Below are 19,211 nucleotides of genomic sequence, written 5' to 3'. Positions count from 1 at the left end.
TTCGCTTCACGCCCTCCGCAGAGAAGAACCAATTGCGTGGCTCCTACGTCATGCGCATCACAGCTCGTCACGTGGTACTCAACAAAGAAAGCGTGGTCAACCCTGTGGTGTCCTGGCCGCTGACCGGTCTAAGGGGCTGGAAATGTGACCCAGATGCGTCTCCTGGTGCAGCGGGGAAAACAGTTGCTGACGTTAGAGTCCGGAAGGTAAACACTTTCAGACAAAGGAGCACAATGTCAACATACAGGGGCGGATCTAGGGGTGGCCCGAGTACCCCCCCCCCCACTCCCCCTTCCCTATTATCGGATATTTCGCTTAAAAATAGAGAAGAAATATAAGGAAATCCACGAAAGAACGATAAATCCGGGCCCCTCTTTCTTGAAACTCTTGCTTCGGCCCCCTTCCTAGAACGTCTGGATCCTCCCCCCTGACATATAAATACATTCGTCAAGTTGTGCCGCGTTGAAATTTTATGTTTTACGCCTTTGTGAAAATAGTAGAGTAGTTTTGCTGAAGCATAGTCGCCATTTTCCAGTTGCTAGCATAAATATTTTAGAGTTGGAAAGTAACCAACATATTTGCACATTGTTATCCTAGGAAAAGTCTGACTGGAGAGGGAGTATTCCAGTTCTACACATCACACGGTGACGAAATCTACGAGTTGATTCGCGCGCGCTCCAAGGCGCTATTTGCAAATGCCGTTAGTAAGCGCAACCATTTTAAACCTGAACGAAGCTGCAGCTATGAAGACCTCCCCTCTTCCGACTCTCCCTCTGTCAGACTCCCACGCGTTAACACAATGAATGAGGCAAGACTACTCTCTAAGAGAAACCAGCTACGAATGCAGAAAATGCTGGCATTTGATGGAAGAAAAAGGTAAAATGGTACCTCTATTAAAGCGACCATAAACACAATCTAAAAATGGTAACCTCTATTAAAGCGACCATTAACACAATCGATGAGGTAACTTATCTAGGAGGGACCAAGATATAAAATCAGAAAATACCGAATATAGCGAAAATATATTTGATGGAAGAAGGTAAGATGGAAGAAGGTTAGATGGTAACTGTCCAGGGCCGTACGTAGCAGGGTGTGGGGTATTGGGGGCACATGCCCCCCCCCCCCCCAAAAAAAAAAAAAAAAAAATATATATATATATATATATATATATATATATATATATATATATATATATATATATATATATATATATATATATATATATATATATATATATTCATAAATTACAAGGAGCTGACCAGTAGTGTTTTGGCTGTGCCCCCACATCTTTCTTTTGATGTTTCTGTACCGTGTCCCCCCAATATTTCGAGGTCTGCTACGTCTCTGCTGTCTTTAAAGGCGACCACTGACACGATCGACAAGGTAACTTATCTAGGGGGGACCTAGTTATAAAAGCAGAAAAAGCCGGCATTTGATGGAAGGAAAGGGTAAGATGCAGGTCCGTAGCAGGTGGTGGAGCACTGGGGGCACTTGCCCCCCACCCCAAATATTTAAAAAAAATTATAAGGAATTGACCAATTGGGGCGTGTCTGTGCCCCCCAAAATTTTCTCAATGTTTCTGTATTGTTCTCCCCCAATATTTCGAGGCCTGCTACGGTACTAAGATCGTAGGACCAGTTACGACTGCCGAAAACACTGTCAATTGGCCGAAGAAATAGGGAAGTAGCCTATTAACCAGTACTTCAATGTTTTTATTCGGAAATGAAGGAAGAACTCTCAGGCCGAGGATGGAAATGGGTACAAGTCGATCCAGGGCACAGCTGAATAACAGGGTTCACAATGGTAAAAAAAAATACGGATAACCGATAGATAAGATGATCATGTTCTTATGGCATTGAACTACCATCTTATGCCTATACGCCTCTGGGTTCTCTGTGTAGTTATCATATTATACTCACGCCGCTAGGCTTACTATGTGAGCTGCCTGTGGTTACCATATTGTTATGCCTATACTCCTCTGGGTTCCCTGTGTAGTTAGCATATTATTATACTTACGCCCCTAGGCTCACTATGTGAGCTGCCTGTGGTTACCATATTGTTATGCCTATATTCCTTTGGGTTCCCTGTGTAGTTATCATATTATTATACTCACGCCTCTAGGCTCACTATGTAAGCTGCCTGTGGTTACCATATTGTTATGCCTATACTCCTCTGGGTTCCCTGTGTAGTTATCATATTATTATACTCACGCCTCTAGGCGCACTATGTGAGCTGCCTGTGGTTATCATATTGTTATGCCTATACTCCTCTGGGTTCCCTGTGTAGTTATCATATTATTATACTCACGTCCCTAGGCGCACTATGTGAGCTGCCTGTGGTTATCATATTGTTATGCCTATACTCCTCTGGACTCCATATCTTATGCCTCTGGGCTCCCTGTGTAGCCATCATATTTAGACGCCTCTTTATTCTTTATTGATTTAAGGTCTGGCTCCGACTCCTGTCTGAGCACATCGGCACAGTCCTCTTCGCACATGAGTCCTGCAAGCGTAAAGCGTGACCTTCTGAACGATGAGACATCGAGTGCTAAGCTACTAGCATCAACCGCTGACTCGGTATTCGTCGAACACAGACGAAATTTGTCCGCTGTACTCGAACTCGACAAAAGCAAAGATGAACCGTTAGAAAACACGTATCTTGATCTTGTGGTAGATGATGACACGGAGCCTATCCACATATCGGGGCCTAGAAGAATAAGTATGGCGTCTTCAACGAGCGAGAGCGAGAAAACACCCGAACACGATAACCAGGGGACCGAGCGACCTGCTTACGTTGACGAGCGACGGCGGGTAACCACAGCTATACCAAAAGAGCAAAGTGATGGAAACAAGCCTGATTACGCCGTGCGCGAGGATAAACTCGAGTATTCCAACCAGACTTATACTGACCCCGGCGTTTTGCGGGAAATTACTCCCAAAGACAAACCATTGTCTGATGCTCAGAAGAAACTCACTGATGATTTCTTCGCGCAGTTGGCGAACCCCACGGCCCATCAACAGACAGTGTTCCCCTCCAAGCCACGGTCAATGACCACACCCAGCCCTTCAACGTCACCCCCTAAAGCGAATCGCCAACCCCTAAAGAAGAAACTCTCGGCGAGAAAGTCTAATGATAGGGGCGGCGTAGAGAAGACCCGTAGTAAGAGTGAGAAGGTGGCGCCCCCGAAAGTCCACGAAGCTAAGGTGGGTTCGAAGAAATAGGTCACTTAGTTATTCAACCCGTGCGAAGCAAGGGTTGAATAGGCCATTCCAGCTATAAGTTTACGCGCGCATCACCATAGAAACCTACCTCAACTACCAGAATGCAGCGCGCGCATTTTTTGCTTGCACCAAACGAAGCGAACGTTGCATGACGGTAGTTGAGGTAGGTTTTCATGGTGAGTGCGCGCGCATGCTAATAGCTGAAATAGCCTATTTCCGGTTCAAAAACACCAAGTAAACAGCCTGAAGGCTGACTGGGACCTTAACTTTGGTTCATTTCCTTATTTTTACTTGTTATCTACTCGATTTTTACTAGTTTTTGTTTTTTTGTTTTGTGTGAGTGGTAGCCTACTTACTGTGTAGGTGCAGGGGCTCATAAGTAGGGGCAATCAACTTCCCCATGTTCTGGTACTATATAGGTGTCACGGCGTTAGGATCAGGCTATTTTTAGACGCGCGGATGAGCCAATCAGATTCAACCTTTGTGTTGACGTTTTGGCTAAGCTCAACTGCACGCGCAGTCTCAGTCAAAAAGCTATGTTCTCTCTTCGATACTTTGACTTTTTGTTGCTCTCTTCTTTAATGTGAATCCAACCCTACCTATGACTTTGAATTCTAGCTTGCAATTCTTTTGGTAAACAAAGAAAACCGATGGATGATAGATAAAAATATACTGTATTCTTCCTAACTGCAATTTGCGCGTGGAGCCTCACGTCACTCGCGCGCGCGACCAACGTCAAAGTAGCTGATTGGCCAGTTCGTGCGCGCGCGTCTAAAAATAGCCTGATCCTAGGAAACGCTGTGACATTTATATACTACAGATGATTGCCTCTACTTATGAGCCCCTGGTAGGTGTTTATTTTGGCTAGAATACCCAAGTATCATTTGTTGCGGCTGTCATCTTATATCTAATCTGGAGTCTCTCGCGGAAAGATAAAGATCGAACGTGAGACGTAATACTTGCCATTGTGCTGCCATCTTGTCGCTGAACCCGATGGAATTGGCGGAGGGGGCGCAAACATTATAGGGCCTACACCCCCCACCCCCCTCTCGAACCGCACCCACCGCCCACCACTCCCAAAAATAATTTACTTATCACCCATACCCATATAAAATGCCGACGGAAGCCATTTTCCTCTACATGTTCTTTGTTCTTTCAAAACTTTAAACTCCACGCGGCAACTTCCTTTGCCCTTAGCTGTGCGGCCCTGTGACCCTGTTGTGGTAATATGCGTAATAAAAATACTATGCATTGAAATCTTTTGTAGGTTAGGACTGTTAAGTCCGAGTCTGAGGCCGGGAGAAAGAACTACGCGCCCGAAGCCGGCCAACAACAGACAGAAATGAATAAGAAAATAGAAGTTCGGCCAGAAGAGATGGAAGGAATCCTAGAGAAGGTCTTATCGCAGATGGAGACACCCTTGCGGCAAACCACTGGGAAACTTGTCTTCACAAAACCCAAGCGGAACAGCACGGGATCCCTGTGTACCCAAAGCTCCGAGGAGAAGACTAATGTCGATCCATGTGATAAGGGTGATTCTTTGAATGTCGATTACGCTTCGAAGAGACAAGTGGAGAAAAGTAAATCCCATTCCGGGATCGAAAGAGCAAGCACTCAACTAAACCCTCCCCCTCTGCCTGTTCGACCGCCTCTGGGCGGCACCCCCCGGACCCGAGGCTCTGCCTCAATGGGAGACATTTTCGAGGGTATCAACCTCCGGCCCGACCTGGGGGGTATGGATAGACAGAAGACGTTTTTCGCTAAAGGTATTAATATGCACCATACCTCAACCCCCACAGGTAAGAACTGGCCTCCGTTGGCTTGCGGACCTGAATCTCATCACGCAACTAGGCTTCTCATGCGGTCTAACACTGCGATGCAATTACCGTCAGAAGTAATCGGGTCTCCCCCTGGCTCGCCTCAGCTTGATGATCCCCAACGGTCTCGGTCGTCGTCGTTAAACAGAGACGAGGAAGAGCGGAACTTCGACGAGGATGATGCGAAAAAGCGTCGGGGTTCCAAGGCCTCCAAGATTATTGGTCGAATTTTCAATAGCATGTCTTTCTCGCCGCGAGACGAGCGCCGAGGAAGTAACGAGTGCGGCACGACGGAGTTAGAAGATTTACCGAAGTCGAGAAAAGCTTCATTGACACCGGGAATTGTCAACGAAGGATGGTCGCCTGATAACAGCGCCGATACCTCACCTTCCGAGGGCTCTCCGAGGCTGACTGTCAATCTTCGAGCATCCCGAAGGGCCTCCCACGACGGAATCCCGAGGTACAACCCAGGAAGCCCGCCGGTAAATCATAACATGCGTGAGGAACAAATGCGCAAGGCACATGCGCGTGAAAGAGGTAATATCTTCCTTTGAATATATAAATATGAAATGCGTAAATTTGACGTTCATATATAAAAGCGCTCGATACACATATGTAGAGCGGGATATATCTTGATGTATAGAAAAAACCCAAACTACTGTTTTATCCCTGCAAGTATGCTGACCAAAGGACTGGGCTATGACAATGGTTATCGAAGCCCTACTGATATTTGTGAAGTTTTTATTTTAGCCTTATTGTGGCTTTGACTACACTGATAAACAGATAAAGGAGTAATCGTAGAGGCATTAATAATGTTATGCAATAATAGTGTTATGTATGGATTTCGAATAGATGAGAGTTAGTTATTATAATAACGTTGATAATTTGCGGATTTATTATGCCGTAAAGTTGACAGGTAATTGTCATTTATATAATCAAATATAATTGTCCTTTAAGGTTGATTTTATCCTATCTTTGACAGAGAGAGCGGAGCTACCCGATGCACACGAACCTCCCCCTGCCCTCCCCCCACGGAAACACTCCGATCCCCCACCATTGCCACCACGACGAAAAAAGTCTCACGAAGATAGCCCGAGCCCATGCACGACGCCGCGGCGGAAGTCTACCGAGCTTTCAAGGTGCAGTCCTCACTTCTGCCGACCAAGCGCGGGTTTTACACCACTGTCTACAGGACTCTCGTTTGTATTTGACGAAAACATCCCGCCGCCCCCAGTCCCCCCTCGGAGAGACGAGAGGCGTGGATCCCAAGCCCCTGCCATTCATCTGACAAAGTCGTCTCCTGATGCTGGTGACATGAATAATGAATCAGGTGGGTGACGTATTACTGCTGGGAGAGCTCAGCGCATTCGTGATATTTTTAAGTCCCGGTCCCACATGGAACAAAGACCCACTCTGCCCGGGACTGTTTAAAAGCCGACTGCTAGAAAAAAAAATGTAGCTACAGTCTTTTTGAATCTCTTTGTGAGGAAGGTATTATTAAGAATTATAACTGCAAGCCTTTTTTTATGTACTTATTAAACCGTGTTGATTGTATGTATCCGTTTATTTGGGTCTTATTGATGGATCTATAATTACAGCATACTGCCAGTGTTTTTGGCGACTAATTGTAATGTATTGTACTGTATCAGATTACGTCGGCTGCGACGGATCCTTGAGTAAGTCAACAACTCGTCCGAGATCAGCAAGCGACGGGGTAAGAAAGATGTAATCACATTTGGAATCACGTGTGGAGGGGAAGGGATGTTGAAAAGGGGGCATGCCTACCAGCACTCCTTTCTTACCTTTCCTGTAATATGGACATGTGTTTCATGTAATCTCTTACATCAATTTACTTTCTTCTTATATTTGAACATTTCTATTGTGGTTTGACGGGTTCTGAGGGTACGATTATGTTTTTCAAAGAGAGAGATATGGAACGAATCCGAGCCAGAGCCGGTTTATTAATCTCTCAAACTCTGGACCCCCTTCCCCCCCCCATCTCTCGTAATCTTGATAGCCGCACTGGGAAGAAGACAGAAACATTAACCGCACAAATGTAATCAAGGGCATGTATCAGCAATAGTATGATAATAAGAACCTCTTTGTTCAGTCAACTACAGCGGCACCCCCAACAATGTCATGCGCACCAAACACCAACGTCCCGTCACCAATTCCCCAGCGTCCTCCGAAGAGCAAGGAGCTATGCACCCGTCAACAGCACGTCGATCATGGCTTGGTTGATGACGCTGCAAAACTGGGCCGTCGGGAAGTTGTCGGATCCAATTCGGGTGATAAGAGCTCGATTGAGCACGAGAAAGCTGTCGGAAAACATGGAAAATTGTTGCGTCAGGCAGAGCTTGTTGAACCAAGCGCATTTTCCAGTTTCGAAAGAACATCCGGGCATTGCCGTCTGGACATGGCGCGCGATGAATATACGACTGCCCTAGGCATTTCGTTCCCCACAGGAGCTGACTATCAGAATAATAACACAAGTAGGCAAGGTGGCGTTGGTCAGAGGAGTACTGATAGCACCAGGGTGAGCACATTACGTTCAAGAAGCGTGTCCCCCCATAGTTCATCACTAATACCAGATGGGGACCCTGTGGCGCGAAAATACTCGGCAGGAAACATCGAGGCTGCATCGGAGAATTTCGGAAAGGGTTCGGAAATGCTCGGTGCTGGCCGTAATAATGCTGGTCGATCATCGCCGGTCCCCCTCAAGATGCCAAGCCGCGGCGGAGGACTGGTAATGAGTGATTCCAGTCCAACAAGTGCAATAAGTGTATAATTGTACCATATTACGGTTGTAAATAGTATTGGCTGGTATTGGTAAAAATCGTCGAAAACCGTCGAACTCTTTTTAATCTTGCTTTGCCAATTTTCGTTAACATTTTCCATGCCGTATGAATTTATTAGTTTATTTATTTCGTCACGACAATGGAAAAAAAGACAGAGCAAGCACCGGTTTTCCGTTTCTTACCCCTAGGTTTAGATTTACATTGTGTTTACACTGCGTAGCAAGCGCAAAGGGCTGGGAAAGACAAGGATAGACCACGCGCTCCTGGAGAGAAGGATTTGAACGAATCCATCCCTCTCCCTGGTTCGCGCGCCTCGTCTCCTTCACTCTCCTTTCCTACCCTTTGTGCTTAAAGCCACATTTCACAAGTTTACTTCCAGAGTGAGAGACAAAAGAATCAGTTCATCCGCTTTAAATTATCGACCGCAAATGCTCAAATAGTGCATCAAATGTTTTGGCGGTCCTGTATGGGATCCTATGGATTTACCGGCGTATTCTTGGAACGTTTGTCTCGCTTGTTTTCAACGATTTCCTTTCCTATTTTAAGAGAAAATACTTAAGAGTATCGTTGTCTTTTTTACGTGGGAAGCCAGTGCCACATGTAGATAGCTCTGTGTTTTGTCGACGGCCAAATTTAACTTATATAAAGCGGTTGACTTTGTGATAGGATGCCTGTGTTATATATGGGAGCCCTGTGCTGTGTCAATAGCGGCCTAGGCAAAGGGATTTAATGTAGAGATACGGGTTGCCTGTGTTGCCCGGGTAACCCGTGTGGAAGTACTTGCAACGTGTACAGTTTTTAGGAACCCAAAAATTGTTCTCCTACAAACTATAAGTAAAAATATCAAGTATAACTTTAACCATTTAAAAGTACAACGACTCCTTTATTCTATTGCAACTTCAAAACGGAGGAGAATAGTTAAGAGTTTACAACTTTTCACTGTCACAGATTGAGTATGTTGGTGTTAAAATAATTAAAAAAGAAAATTGTCATATTATACTATTCTGACATGTTTAAGAAGACATGGATTTTCGTAAGTAACCCACATTTTACATGAAGAAATCACCCCCCCTCTCTAGGTACGAACCTGTAGTATAATTGACCTCTAGTATACAATACGATACATTCAGTATATATTGTAATAGTTTAACTTATTATCAGTTGCAGCGAATAAAATTCTGCTACTTACAAAGTTGTTTATACTAATAGAACACGAAGGCCGTCAGGTCAGCCATCTTGAGATAAAAGGCTATATTTTTTTTAAACCAAGGTGACAAGCTCAATCGGTATTTTTTCCTTACATTTATTTGCGGACATTTTGATACCATTAACATGTCGATGTGATGCCCATAACAAAGGGGTAGCTCCCCCCCCCTCCCCCCTTCTTGCAGCGAAACATGCAGTAATTGTATGAGACATTATCTAAAATACAGGAGGCAAATGCCCTGTTAAAAATCCTGGCTACGCCGCTGCATGTTACCACAGCAACCGGTCAAAGGAGACCGGTCTTTATACACCTAGGATTTCCAAGACCCTCCTAAAATTGGTAATTTTTTTCATATATGGGTCTTGTTTTTCACATTTTAGCGCATCGTTGGGCTAAGCAGGCTGTACCCAGGATTGGCTGAGAAGGGGGGGGGGGGGTTGCACAGTCATGGGTATCATATATGGCCTGCGTAGCGGCTTTTCGCCATTCGCTCGCATTTTTATTCCCTCGCCCCCTCTCCGCCGTCCCTCTCCCTAAAGTCGCTACGCAGGCTATATCATAAAAAAGCATGACCCACTTTTCGGTCCCTAAGATGCACACTTCATACCACCCACCCCTCCCCTGTGTAAGTTTGGTTAGATGACTAGTTCCACAACGGCAACTGACATCGCGTTGCCAAAAAATCCACTTCTAATTTTGCTAGCTGACCCTTTTAAAGCAACTATTTATGCATCACAAATTAGTATTATTATATAGTTTTACAAATATCCAACTCCCTTTTTCTCTGTTATGATACATGATTTTTGAAGAAGATAGTGTATCCAAGATGGCGGACCCTAAAAAAAGGGAGGAGCAGGGACGGATCTAGGACTGGGCTGAGCGGGCCCCCTCCCCCCCATTATTTTTAGATATTTGGCTTAAAATCACAATAAATAAAAGAAAATCCACCGAAAAACAAGGAATCTCGCTCCACCCCTGAGGGATAACGTTTTAATTGATCATTATGTAGTTCCAGAAAATATCCATACCCCACCCCCCAATTGAGGGGATTGGAAATTCCTGTGAGGTGGGGGGGGGTTCAGATGTCCAGGAATTTCAAGAGAGGAGGGGGGGGGGGCGGTAAAATGCCATTCTCCTTAACAGTTACTGTATTTATTTTTTCCCAGGGGGTTGGAAATTCAAGAGGGGTGGGGGGTCATACCTCCGACCCCCTCAATAGGGGGGGGGGGGGTATGGATATATTCTGGAACTACACATTTTGTCGTTGTTGCTTTATTAAGCTTTGAGAAGACCAAATGACATTTAATAAACCTGAATAGTTATTTCAATTATTCCGAATGATTCTGACTGTTTTTAGAGGATTGCAAAAATAACACTAAAATTACTTCTTCACCATATGCAAGTGAAACACGGTAAGTTGGGGCACGCAGTAAAAACCAGCATGTAAAAACCTAGTGATTTAAGGTGGTATGGATCATCAAAAATGCAAAATTTCTGGAAAGTACTTTAATGATTAAAAACCACTTTATAATTGGTCTTCATGATATAAGGAATTGGTTGATATAATTTTCAAGTCCATGTGTTGCCATGGCAACCAGGCAGAAAGGCAACACCCATGATTCTGTATCATATATTCTAGCTGTGATAACTCCTTAGCCTTTTATCCAAAATGCATGAAATTTGCAGACAATATGAATGACTAGTATAGCCATAGAGTAAAGAGAATGTCTTAAATGCAATTCAGGTTATGACCAAATATATTTGTTGCCCAATACCTAACTCGTGTAGAAGATAGACAAACATATCAGGGATTTAGTGACATTTGCTATGCCTAGTCCACTCTAAAGAAAAACTTGTACTAAGATTGTTCTGAAAAAATCAGACGGATTCATTTAAATGCCTTTCTGATATCTTTGCTAGAGTAATTGCCAACATGCGGAAATCAAAAATGGCAAAAATAAGCAGTTAAAGTAAAATTCTATTCACATTATCAGATACATCAATTTTCTACAACTGTTTAGAACTCTCCAGGAGCATAAACAGTGCCCCCAGATGGTTTTTAATTGTCATCGTTTTGCTTTCTTTAGCCTCTGATCAGCTTCCTTCTCTTTTTACAAGCAGCTGTCTCCTTGTGGTCAGCAAGACGAACTCTTTCCTTCCTGCAACCATCTAGGGTGTACTTCCCAGGCTCAATATCTAGAGCTTGTAACAGCTTCACAATAGATGTAGTCCCAGTTCCAAAATGTCTCTACCAACATAAACTTCCTTGGGGACTCTTTGCCAAATCAGACCATTCAAGCACTCATTTTGATTTTGCATCTTACCATGCAAACATTTCTTTAGCAAAGAGTCCTCACTCAGCCTAGCATAGATAGGCTTCAGCTGGGCAATTATTTCCGAAGGGAAACCAGCCCCGTGGAGGTTGGTGTGATTTGCTTAGTCTCTGGTATTTGCACCAGCTTGAGGCCCCAGGAGGGCAATATGCACTGTGGTAGTTGTTCTTCTTACTAGAAGCACAGTGGAAGAGACTGGCAAGAATTGCCTTTTTCATTTCAGCTTTTTTCCCTACATTTGACCTTATAGCAATTCCGTAATAGCGGAGCTAATTTAAATTATTGTTCTTCTTACTAGAAGCACAGTGGAAGAGACTGGCAAGAATTGCCTTTTTCATTTCAGCTTTTTTCCCTACATTTGACCTTATAGCAATTCCGTAATAGCGGAGCTAATTTAAATTATTGAATAAGGCCTGGATCCATTTGGTTGGTACAATAAATAAATCTCAGTAGAGAGCAGGATCCTAGATCCCCAATAATACCTTTGATCAGTCAACACAAAAGGTGTTTATGCTGGCTCCGCTTTTAGGCAGTGCCTAAATCTATATTAATTTTGTAGTCTGTCTATTTGTGCATCAGTGAGCTTGTCCTCCCATTCCAGGGTTGTCCCGCTTCAGCTTCCAGCACATGTCCAATGCACTCTTTTTTAACAACAGTGATGTTGTCATCACGGTATGTCTCCTTAACCTTGGCGAAACTCTTTGAATCACCATCACCATAAAAGTCAGCGTATCGCAAATTATGTTTCTGGACTGACCTCTTAAAAATTTGGTCAGAACCTTCTGGCTCCATGGTTGGTGCCGAGCCTCTAAAATTGGCCTTGCAGTTGACATGGTCAAGCTTCCAGTTCTTATACTCCTCACTGTCAGCTGACAGCTGTCAAACAACCATTAATAAGGGAAGAACATTCTCTCCTTTGCCAGGTTCCACGAGTAAGTACGCAGCTGCTTTGTCTCCTATTATCTTTGTTCTACAAAGTAGTTCTTTTGTCTCTATTCTTCTCGTTCTTTGTGTCGAGGTGCGGATATTGTTCATTTGCCCAATCAAATTGCAGCTTGTAAAAGCTGCGTACTGACCCGGTTCCATCACCACAGTCAGTGGGATTTTCAGAACCAGTGTACAGCCTTAGACATTTTCTCTTTTGTAACCTCCTTCACACGATTCAGAATGACACTACTGTTCTGCCTAAACGCTCTCGCAGTTGGGGGTTGCGGCGTATTTATGGCAGTGGAAAATTTCTTAGGATGCTGGCATGCGGCATGCTGGTTTCAGCTTCGTCAAGATGGCTTGAAGTGCATGTCCTATGCCAAAGCTATCTTGGAGGTAAAATTAACAGACTTCCAGTCACAACGTTGGCAGGGGAGCCTTAGTTGAGAAGCACAGCCCTTTATATTGCCTTTGTTCTCTAACACGAGGCAAAAGTCGCCACACTCGCCGCATCTAACGTGAGCGAATATGTCCGCTAAAACTGTCATATCCACAAGGCGAAAGCCAGTAATGCTTGGCTCTGACTCTTCCGTGGGCAATGAGCAGGGCTCTGGCATTTACTTAGCTTTTGGTGGGAAACCGATTTCGGCATGCTGGTTTCAGCTTCGTCAAGATGGCTTGAAGTGCTCTGCTGGTTTTCGGTCGCAGTACAGTCAATTTCCTTATTATTTCCACCTTGACTGCGGGCTTTTAAACTCCCAGTGTATCTGTTTCCCCTAGAGGCAAATTTAGAGGCAAATTTAGGCATTTTCTTGAGAGAGATTGTGAAAAGCGTTCGTATTATAAAGTTCTTAGCTATGTGTTTAAATTTCAGCTGTTTTCACCCGGGATATTGATTACAGAAGACACAGGGCTCCCAAGTAAAAGAAAATCGAAAACTAGAAAACAAGAGTGAATATTCTCGGAGTTATGAGCGATAACAAATTGTAAACAAACAGGTTGTCCATGGCAACCAGCCACTCCGATATAAAAAAATGGAAAATTTACAGGAAAATAAAATGTATTTAGGCAAAAAGTTACCCCTACTTATTCTGCAAGTTGTAGCAGGAAAGACCAAATACCCGATATTCCCCTTTTTGGCCATTTTTTTGTATCATACGACCTGGGAAAGCAGATAAAATTAAACGAATCATCAGGTTTCTGAAACTTATTTTAGTTGACAGTTGACATAGATCGATAATTGATATTCGATTGAACAGAAAGTCTTAAACTGTAACAGGAATTGTGATGTGTATTTTGGGGGGTCGGTTCCCTGGTAGACATCCTGAGAGATAGCAGATTTCCAGAATACCCTAAGGGATAGATAAATATATAGATAACTTCATTGCTATCATGTAAGGGAGAGCGGTCATTAATTACTGGGGGGGCGGCAAATATGTAGGGGGGGGCTACGTTTTTTTTGGGCGCGGGTTTAGGGGGGGGGGGGGTCACATTTTTTGGGGCTGTCATTAAAGGGGGGGGTCACGATTTTTGGGCTTGGATTTGAGGGCGGGGGGCAAAATTTTTTTAGCCCAGGGTTTTGCAAAATTGCCGGCCCATCCCCAATCATTCAAATACTCAAGAATACGGACAAAAATATATATATATATATATATATATATATATATAGACAAAAGAAAATAGAGAAGATACGACCGTATTTTATCATATTTGTCGTATATGTATATACCAGTTTTGCAGCCATCCCTGCTATATTAGCTCTAAAGATCACTTGAGGCGAATTTTCCCCCTCCCCTCTCCCTGGGGGGACTGAGACCTACCGATTATATTGCTTCATCTCCAACACTGTTTAAAATAAGCAGTAGGCCAGCAAAATTACACGTCCACATACCGCCACGATGACAACAATCCTGCAAAACTCATCTCTTACACTGCGAACCATTGGAAATGCATCGGAGAACCAGAAATTCAGGACAACTAAACAGCAGTTTGGTTTTCATCTGCGTCCTCCGTGTTTGGATAGTTTGTCATTAGAAGCAATGGCGGCTATCAATAATTTCCTCGATAACAGCTTCACAGATGCTCTTGGCGCCATCAAGGAGCACATGAAAGCCTGCCCTGATAATATGATGCAGTTCAGTTTGAAAAGCCCAAGTATCACGCGTACTCTCTCAACTTCGTTTGTCAAGGTGGAGGAACTCGACGGGACGGCGGTTCTGGATATGATTGAGAATTCCGTGAGCCATTCGGAGTCTGTAGATCCAAATGCAGGAGAAATGGTAATAACCATAACTCTGGTGCGTGTTCCCAAAAATGTTTAGACATCTAGAAACTATGAATGGAAAGGCAAGTACTACTAAAATTAAAATTCTGCGCCCCCGAACTACTGTGTGCATAGCTCAGTGAGTAAATTATGTTTAGAATTTTATCTAGCGGAACGTCAAGAATTATCATTTATCGTCATGCAGACCAGAACACTCTTTCTTTTATAAGAACCTTTTTTTATAAGAACGTCTAGCCTGAGATTTTACCAAATTTTAAGAACATGCTAAGAACATGCCGAGGCTCAGCAGAAAATATTTCCTTTTTAGTCCTGATGCGTTCTAAAATGCAGAATCAATGTGTTCTAATACTAACAACATTATTATTGCTTTTGATCCTTAGTGTAATTGCCTTCCTAGTAATTTATTGGGTAACTCTCAAATTCCTTTCAAAGGTTAGCATTTATTATAAGAACCTCTAATTTTCAGTTGAGGCTGGGCCGTTCTTATTTTTGGGACACGGCTGAATATGTTCTTAAATTTGAGTGTATATAAAAATATAACTCAGTGAATTATTAGGAAGACAATTACACTAATGATCAATAGCAATACAATCTTTTTTTTCATAAGAACCTTTTCCCAATAATTTATTCGATATTATATTCTTATATACACTAAAATTTAAGAGCATCAAGAACATATTCAGCCTTAAAAATTAGACATTCTTATAAAAAAAGAAAACAAAAACAAAGAGTGTTATCTTTTTGAGACAACATTAACTATAAATAAAACTAGAGTACACTTCATTGAGTAGAATTATGTTTCAAAACCTCAGGAGCTCACGTGAATGTAACTTCATTTGAAAGGCTATAAGCGTTTATTTGTCCTTATAGAAACTCCAATATACATGGATAATCATTAAATTTGGCACACTGATAAAGCGAGCTTGTCTTTCTCTTTCTAACACTTTACAGCTCGAGTAGCCAAAACCAAAAAAACTGTTGGAAAAACAACATCTGACAGCCTCTGTCTGCTAGGTGTGCGTCAGACCTTGTGGTCTGCGTCGATGGTTAGATATAAATATATCTTTACAAGTACAACCGAAACACACTACCAGGAAAAACCTCTGTTTGCAAGATGCACATTAAAAGAAAGCTACCATAACTAACAAAATTTCCTTTCTCCATGAGCGTACTCATCAACACCTTCTCTTCAAATTTTATATCATCTCCACTATGAGAGAACTTCCACCGGAAACTTTAAGGAATTCGTGTTTACAAGGATTTTTGCTGGCCTACATTGTGAAATAGATGTTAGACCTTTCCTGTAACATTTTGGAGATTAATATATAGATTTAGGCACTGCCTAAAAGCGGAGCCAACGTACAATCTATTTAAGCCATATTATAATCAATTAATCAATCTTTTATTGAGTATTTTAAATGTAAGTACTATAAGGGAAAAGCCGAAGCCAGAGGATTATTAAGCTTAATACATATATGTATGTATATATGCAATGTGTGAGTGAAGCCGTTCATAGAGGAGTTCGTGATGCACAGGTGTAGAGTGGGATATGTATGTAGGTTTATTTTTTGTTGTTGTTTAACCCAGAAAAAAACTTGTTTGGGTGTATTTGTAGGTATCATCAATAACAGAGCATTGAAGAATTGAAACCAATTATAGTTTTGTTTTACAGCAAAATAGGTGCTTTTTTATTCTCTTCAACATTTAAAACCATATCAGCTCACAACACATTTCTATACATAAGCATATTGCTTTTGCCAGTGAATGTGCTTCATACTTGCTTACACTGTCCAAATTCCCTTTCTTCCTTTCACATTGCGCTACTAGATTTTCTTGATTTTTATAATTTTCTTTCAATAAAAGGGTAATAAAAGTTATTTGGTAAAAATTACAAATATTGGCTAAACAGTTTTATCAACCTTATTTACTGTGTTGTTGTGGCTTCTACTCTATTTGAATTGACACTATGTCTTGGGTATGGTTTGTTAAAAACACTGACCCTCCTTGAGGTGGTCCATGGACCCATATTGAAGCATCAGGGTGTCAAGGGTATGTACATCTGTTATTTTTGTGCTAAAACATAAAATAGGGCTCGGTGTGTCATTAAAAAAAGATCACTTCCATGTATAGTGCTAAATTATCTGTGAAATAATTTCATGAAAGGTCAAATGGTACATTCTATACTCCCCATTTATTATGTTGACTAATAATGAGTACTGTGCTGTTGAATTTTGCAAATATCATCTAAGATTCAAATAATAGCTATTTTTAAGTAGATTTCTCACAAACCCCTGTGGAGTTAATTAGTGCAAATTGAAACTAAGAATTTTTTTTATTAGAAAACCTATTGATATCTTGAAATCTTATTTTTAGCAAGGGTCCATTTGTCAGGGGCCCAATTTTGGTCAGTGTTTTGTGCCAGCCACTTTGTCAAAGGGTGAATGAAATAAACCACTCTTACTTGTTTTCAAAGTTTCTGACTACTTTAGTTTATTTTTTTAGCTAGTTTAGTTTTTTTTATAACAAGTTTTCATTGGTTACTATTATCTATATTTTTGTTACTTAGCTGTATTAATGAATACATCCTGTCCTAGCATCATGCCTGTAAAGCTGGCAGCTGGGATTCGAAAAAAAAAAATGGAGAAAAGTGACAAAAAGCTACGGAAGAATACTTACTTAAGATATAAATGTTATGCTGCACAAAACCTAATTAATAAACCTAAAATTAAAAATAATTCCAAGTAACATTAAGAATAGAAGATTAGTAATTTAATTATGAAGTCTGTTTTTTAGGGGCTGATAAGCCAGAGGTTGAATGGATCGCTAGGCCGATGAATATCTGGGTCGGTGGTTCGCTGGGTCGATGGTTCGCTGGGCCAATGGATCGCTAGGCCGATGAATATCTGAGTCGATGGTTTGCTGGGCGGGTCGATGGATCGCTGTGCCGATAGATCTCTGGGTCGATGGATCTCTTGGTTGATCGCGTCGATGAGGCCGCGTTTTTCGGTCTGCCTGTTTGGCTAGTGCTCGCCCCAGGCTCTTTCAGGCCATTCAGAAAAACAAAATCCGCTGATAAAGATGTTTTGGTAAACGGGAAAATAAAAAAATATATATATATTTATTTATAAATACGTGTAATATAAAAATATTTTAATATAAAATAATAGCCAACCTAAATAAAATTTTCCTGACCAAATTGAGGAGTGACCAGAGGAAAGTCTATTATAGATACACTTTTTTTATAGGAACCTTTTATATAAAGTCGTCCAGTCTGGGATTTCGCCAAATTTTAAGAACATGCCGAGGCTCAGATAGTAGAAAAATGTTTTTTTCATTAGAGTGATCGCTCTAAAAATGAAGAATCATATTGTGTTCCTACTAGCGACTTAAAACACTATTATTGATCATTTGTGTATATGATTTCAGGTCACTAAAATTTAAGAACATCGATAAGAACGTTTTCTGCCTTAAAATGCTCCAAAAATAAGAACGGCTCAGCCTCAACTGGAAATTATACGTTCTTATAAAAAAAGACTGTAACTCTGGGTTATACCTTTAGATGGGGGTGATCGTCGGCAAATTTTAACCCTAAGGAATAGCACCTTTGGGTGTGGTTAACAGAAACTCTTACCCTGATAGCAAATTGGGTGTCGTCGAAGGTATTTTAACCGAAATTTTATACCCTACAAGATAAGACGACCAAAAACAAATTGAGAACTTTTAGGAAATTTAAGAGCGCTCACAATTACAAAGATTATATTTCCCAAGTTAAAAATGTTTATACCAGAATTGCGTTTACAAAGCTAAGATTAAGCAACCACAAATTGTTGTCGGTTGCATATATACCGCTTGAAACCCGTTGGAATCTTACACGCATCAGCTGACTGTGGCTTGAAATAAAGCGAAGCGCTGGATTATATAAGCCTTCTTTTCACCCCCCAGTCTTTCTTCGTTAATTCTACATCAGTTAATCTTTGCTCGATTTATTTTCTTCAAGACTTTTATTCAATGCTGGTTTGTTTGATTTTTTTTTTCTTGAGATTCTAGCTTGCTCGATTGTTTTAAAGTGATGGACGTTGCGCCGAAAAACTTCCACCCCTTGTAATTTAGATATCGGATATCAAGAAAATTTAGCCAAAAATTGTCGTTTTACCCAGACGCGGTCGCTTCCATATAAGGGAACTCATATATTCCTTATTTGGAAAACCTGCACGATTCTTGTCATTTTTAAGGCTACCGTACCGCAGGTGCTTCGCAAACTTTATGAATTGTATTCAAAAGAGAAAAACAGTGACTGTGTCACTTTTTAGTGAATTGAAAAAGCCTCTGAAAAGAAACTAAAATTTTTCGGTAACAGACCCCTAAGACGACAACGGTTTCTTCGTATGGAGTTTTCCCATGGCATCTCTTCTTCCGACATGAAAATGTTATTTTAGTCTGCTTTTGTGTTATCAAGTAAAAGCTTTTGACAATTTGACAATTATAAGCGTTTTCATTTGCGGAGGACTTTAATCCACTTTTGCTCGGATTGCCTCCTCTGCAGGCAATTCGTAAAGAAAAGGAGGGAAAGAACGGGTTACCTGTGGCGAAATTGCGGAGAAGGAACTAAGGAGAAGTGGTAGCC

The 19,211-nt window shown here is 41.7% G+C and overlaps 1 protein-coding gene across 1 annotated transcript; it reads left to right on the top strand.

Moving 5' to 3' along the window:
* Nucleotides 1-15: 15 nt before the first annotated feature.
* On the top strand, nt 16-9,024 carry LOC5522361 (serine/arginine repetitive matrix protein 1). Its single transcript, XM_048722542.1, has 7 exons — nt 16-206; nt 598-876; nt 2,447-3,203; nt 4,489-5,575; nt 6,021-6,368; nt 6,688-6,752; nt 7,149-9,024. Exons 1-7 carry the CDS (start codon nt 154-156, stop codon nt 7,824-7,826), a joined length of 3,267 nt encoding a protein of 1,088 aa, XP_048578499.1. The 5' UTR covers nt 16-153; the 3' UTR covers nt 7,827-9,024.
* Nucleotides 9,025-19,211: the final 10,187 nt, after the last annotated feature.

This window comes from Nematostella vectensis, chromosome 15, assembly GCF_932526225.1.
Source record: "Nematostella vectensis chromosome 15, jaNemVect1.1, whole genome shotgun sequence".
NCBI lineage: Eukaryota > Metazoa > Cnidaria > Anthozoa > Actiniaria > Edwardsiidae > Nematostella > Nematostella vectensis.
The sequence above is the reverse complement of the archived record's forward strand: the minus strand, read 5'-3'. Positions and strand labels throughout refer to the sequence as shown.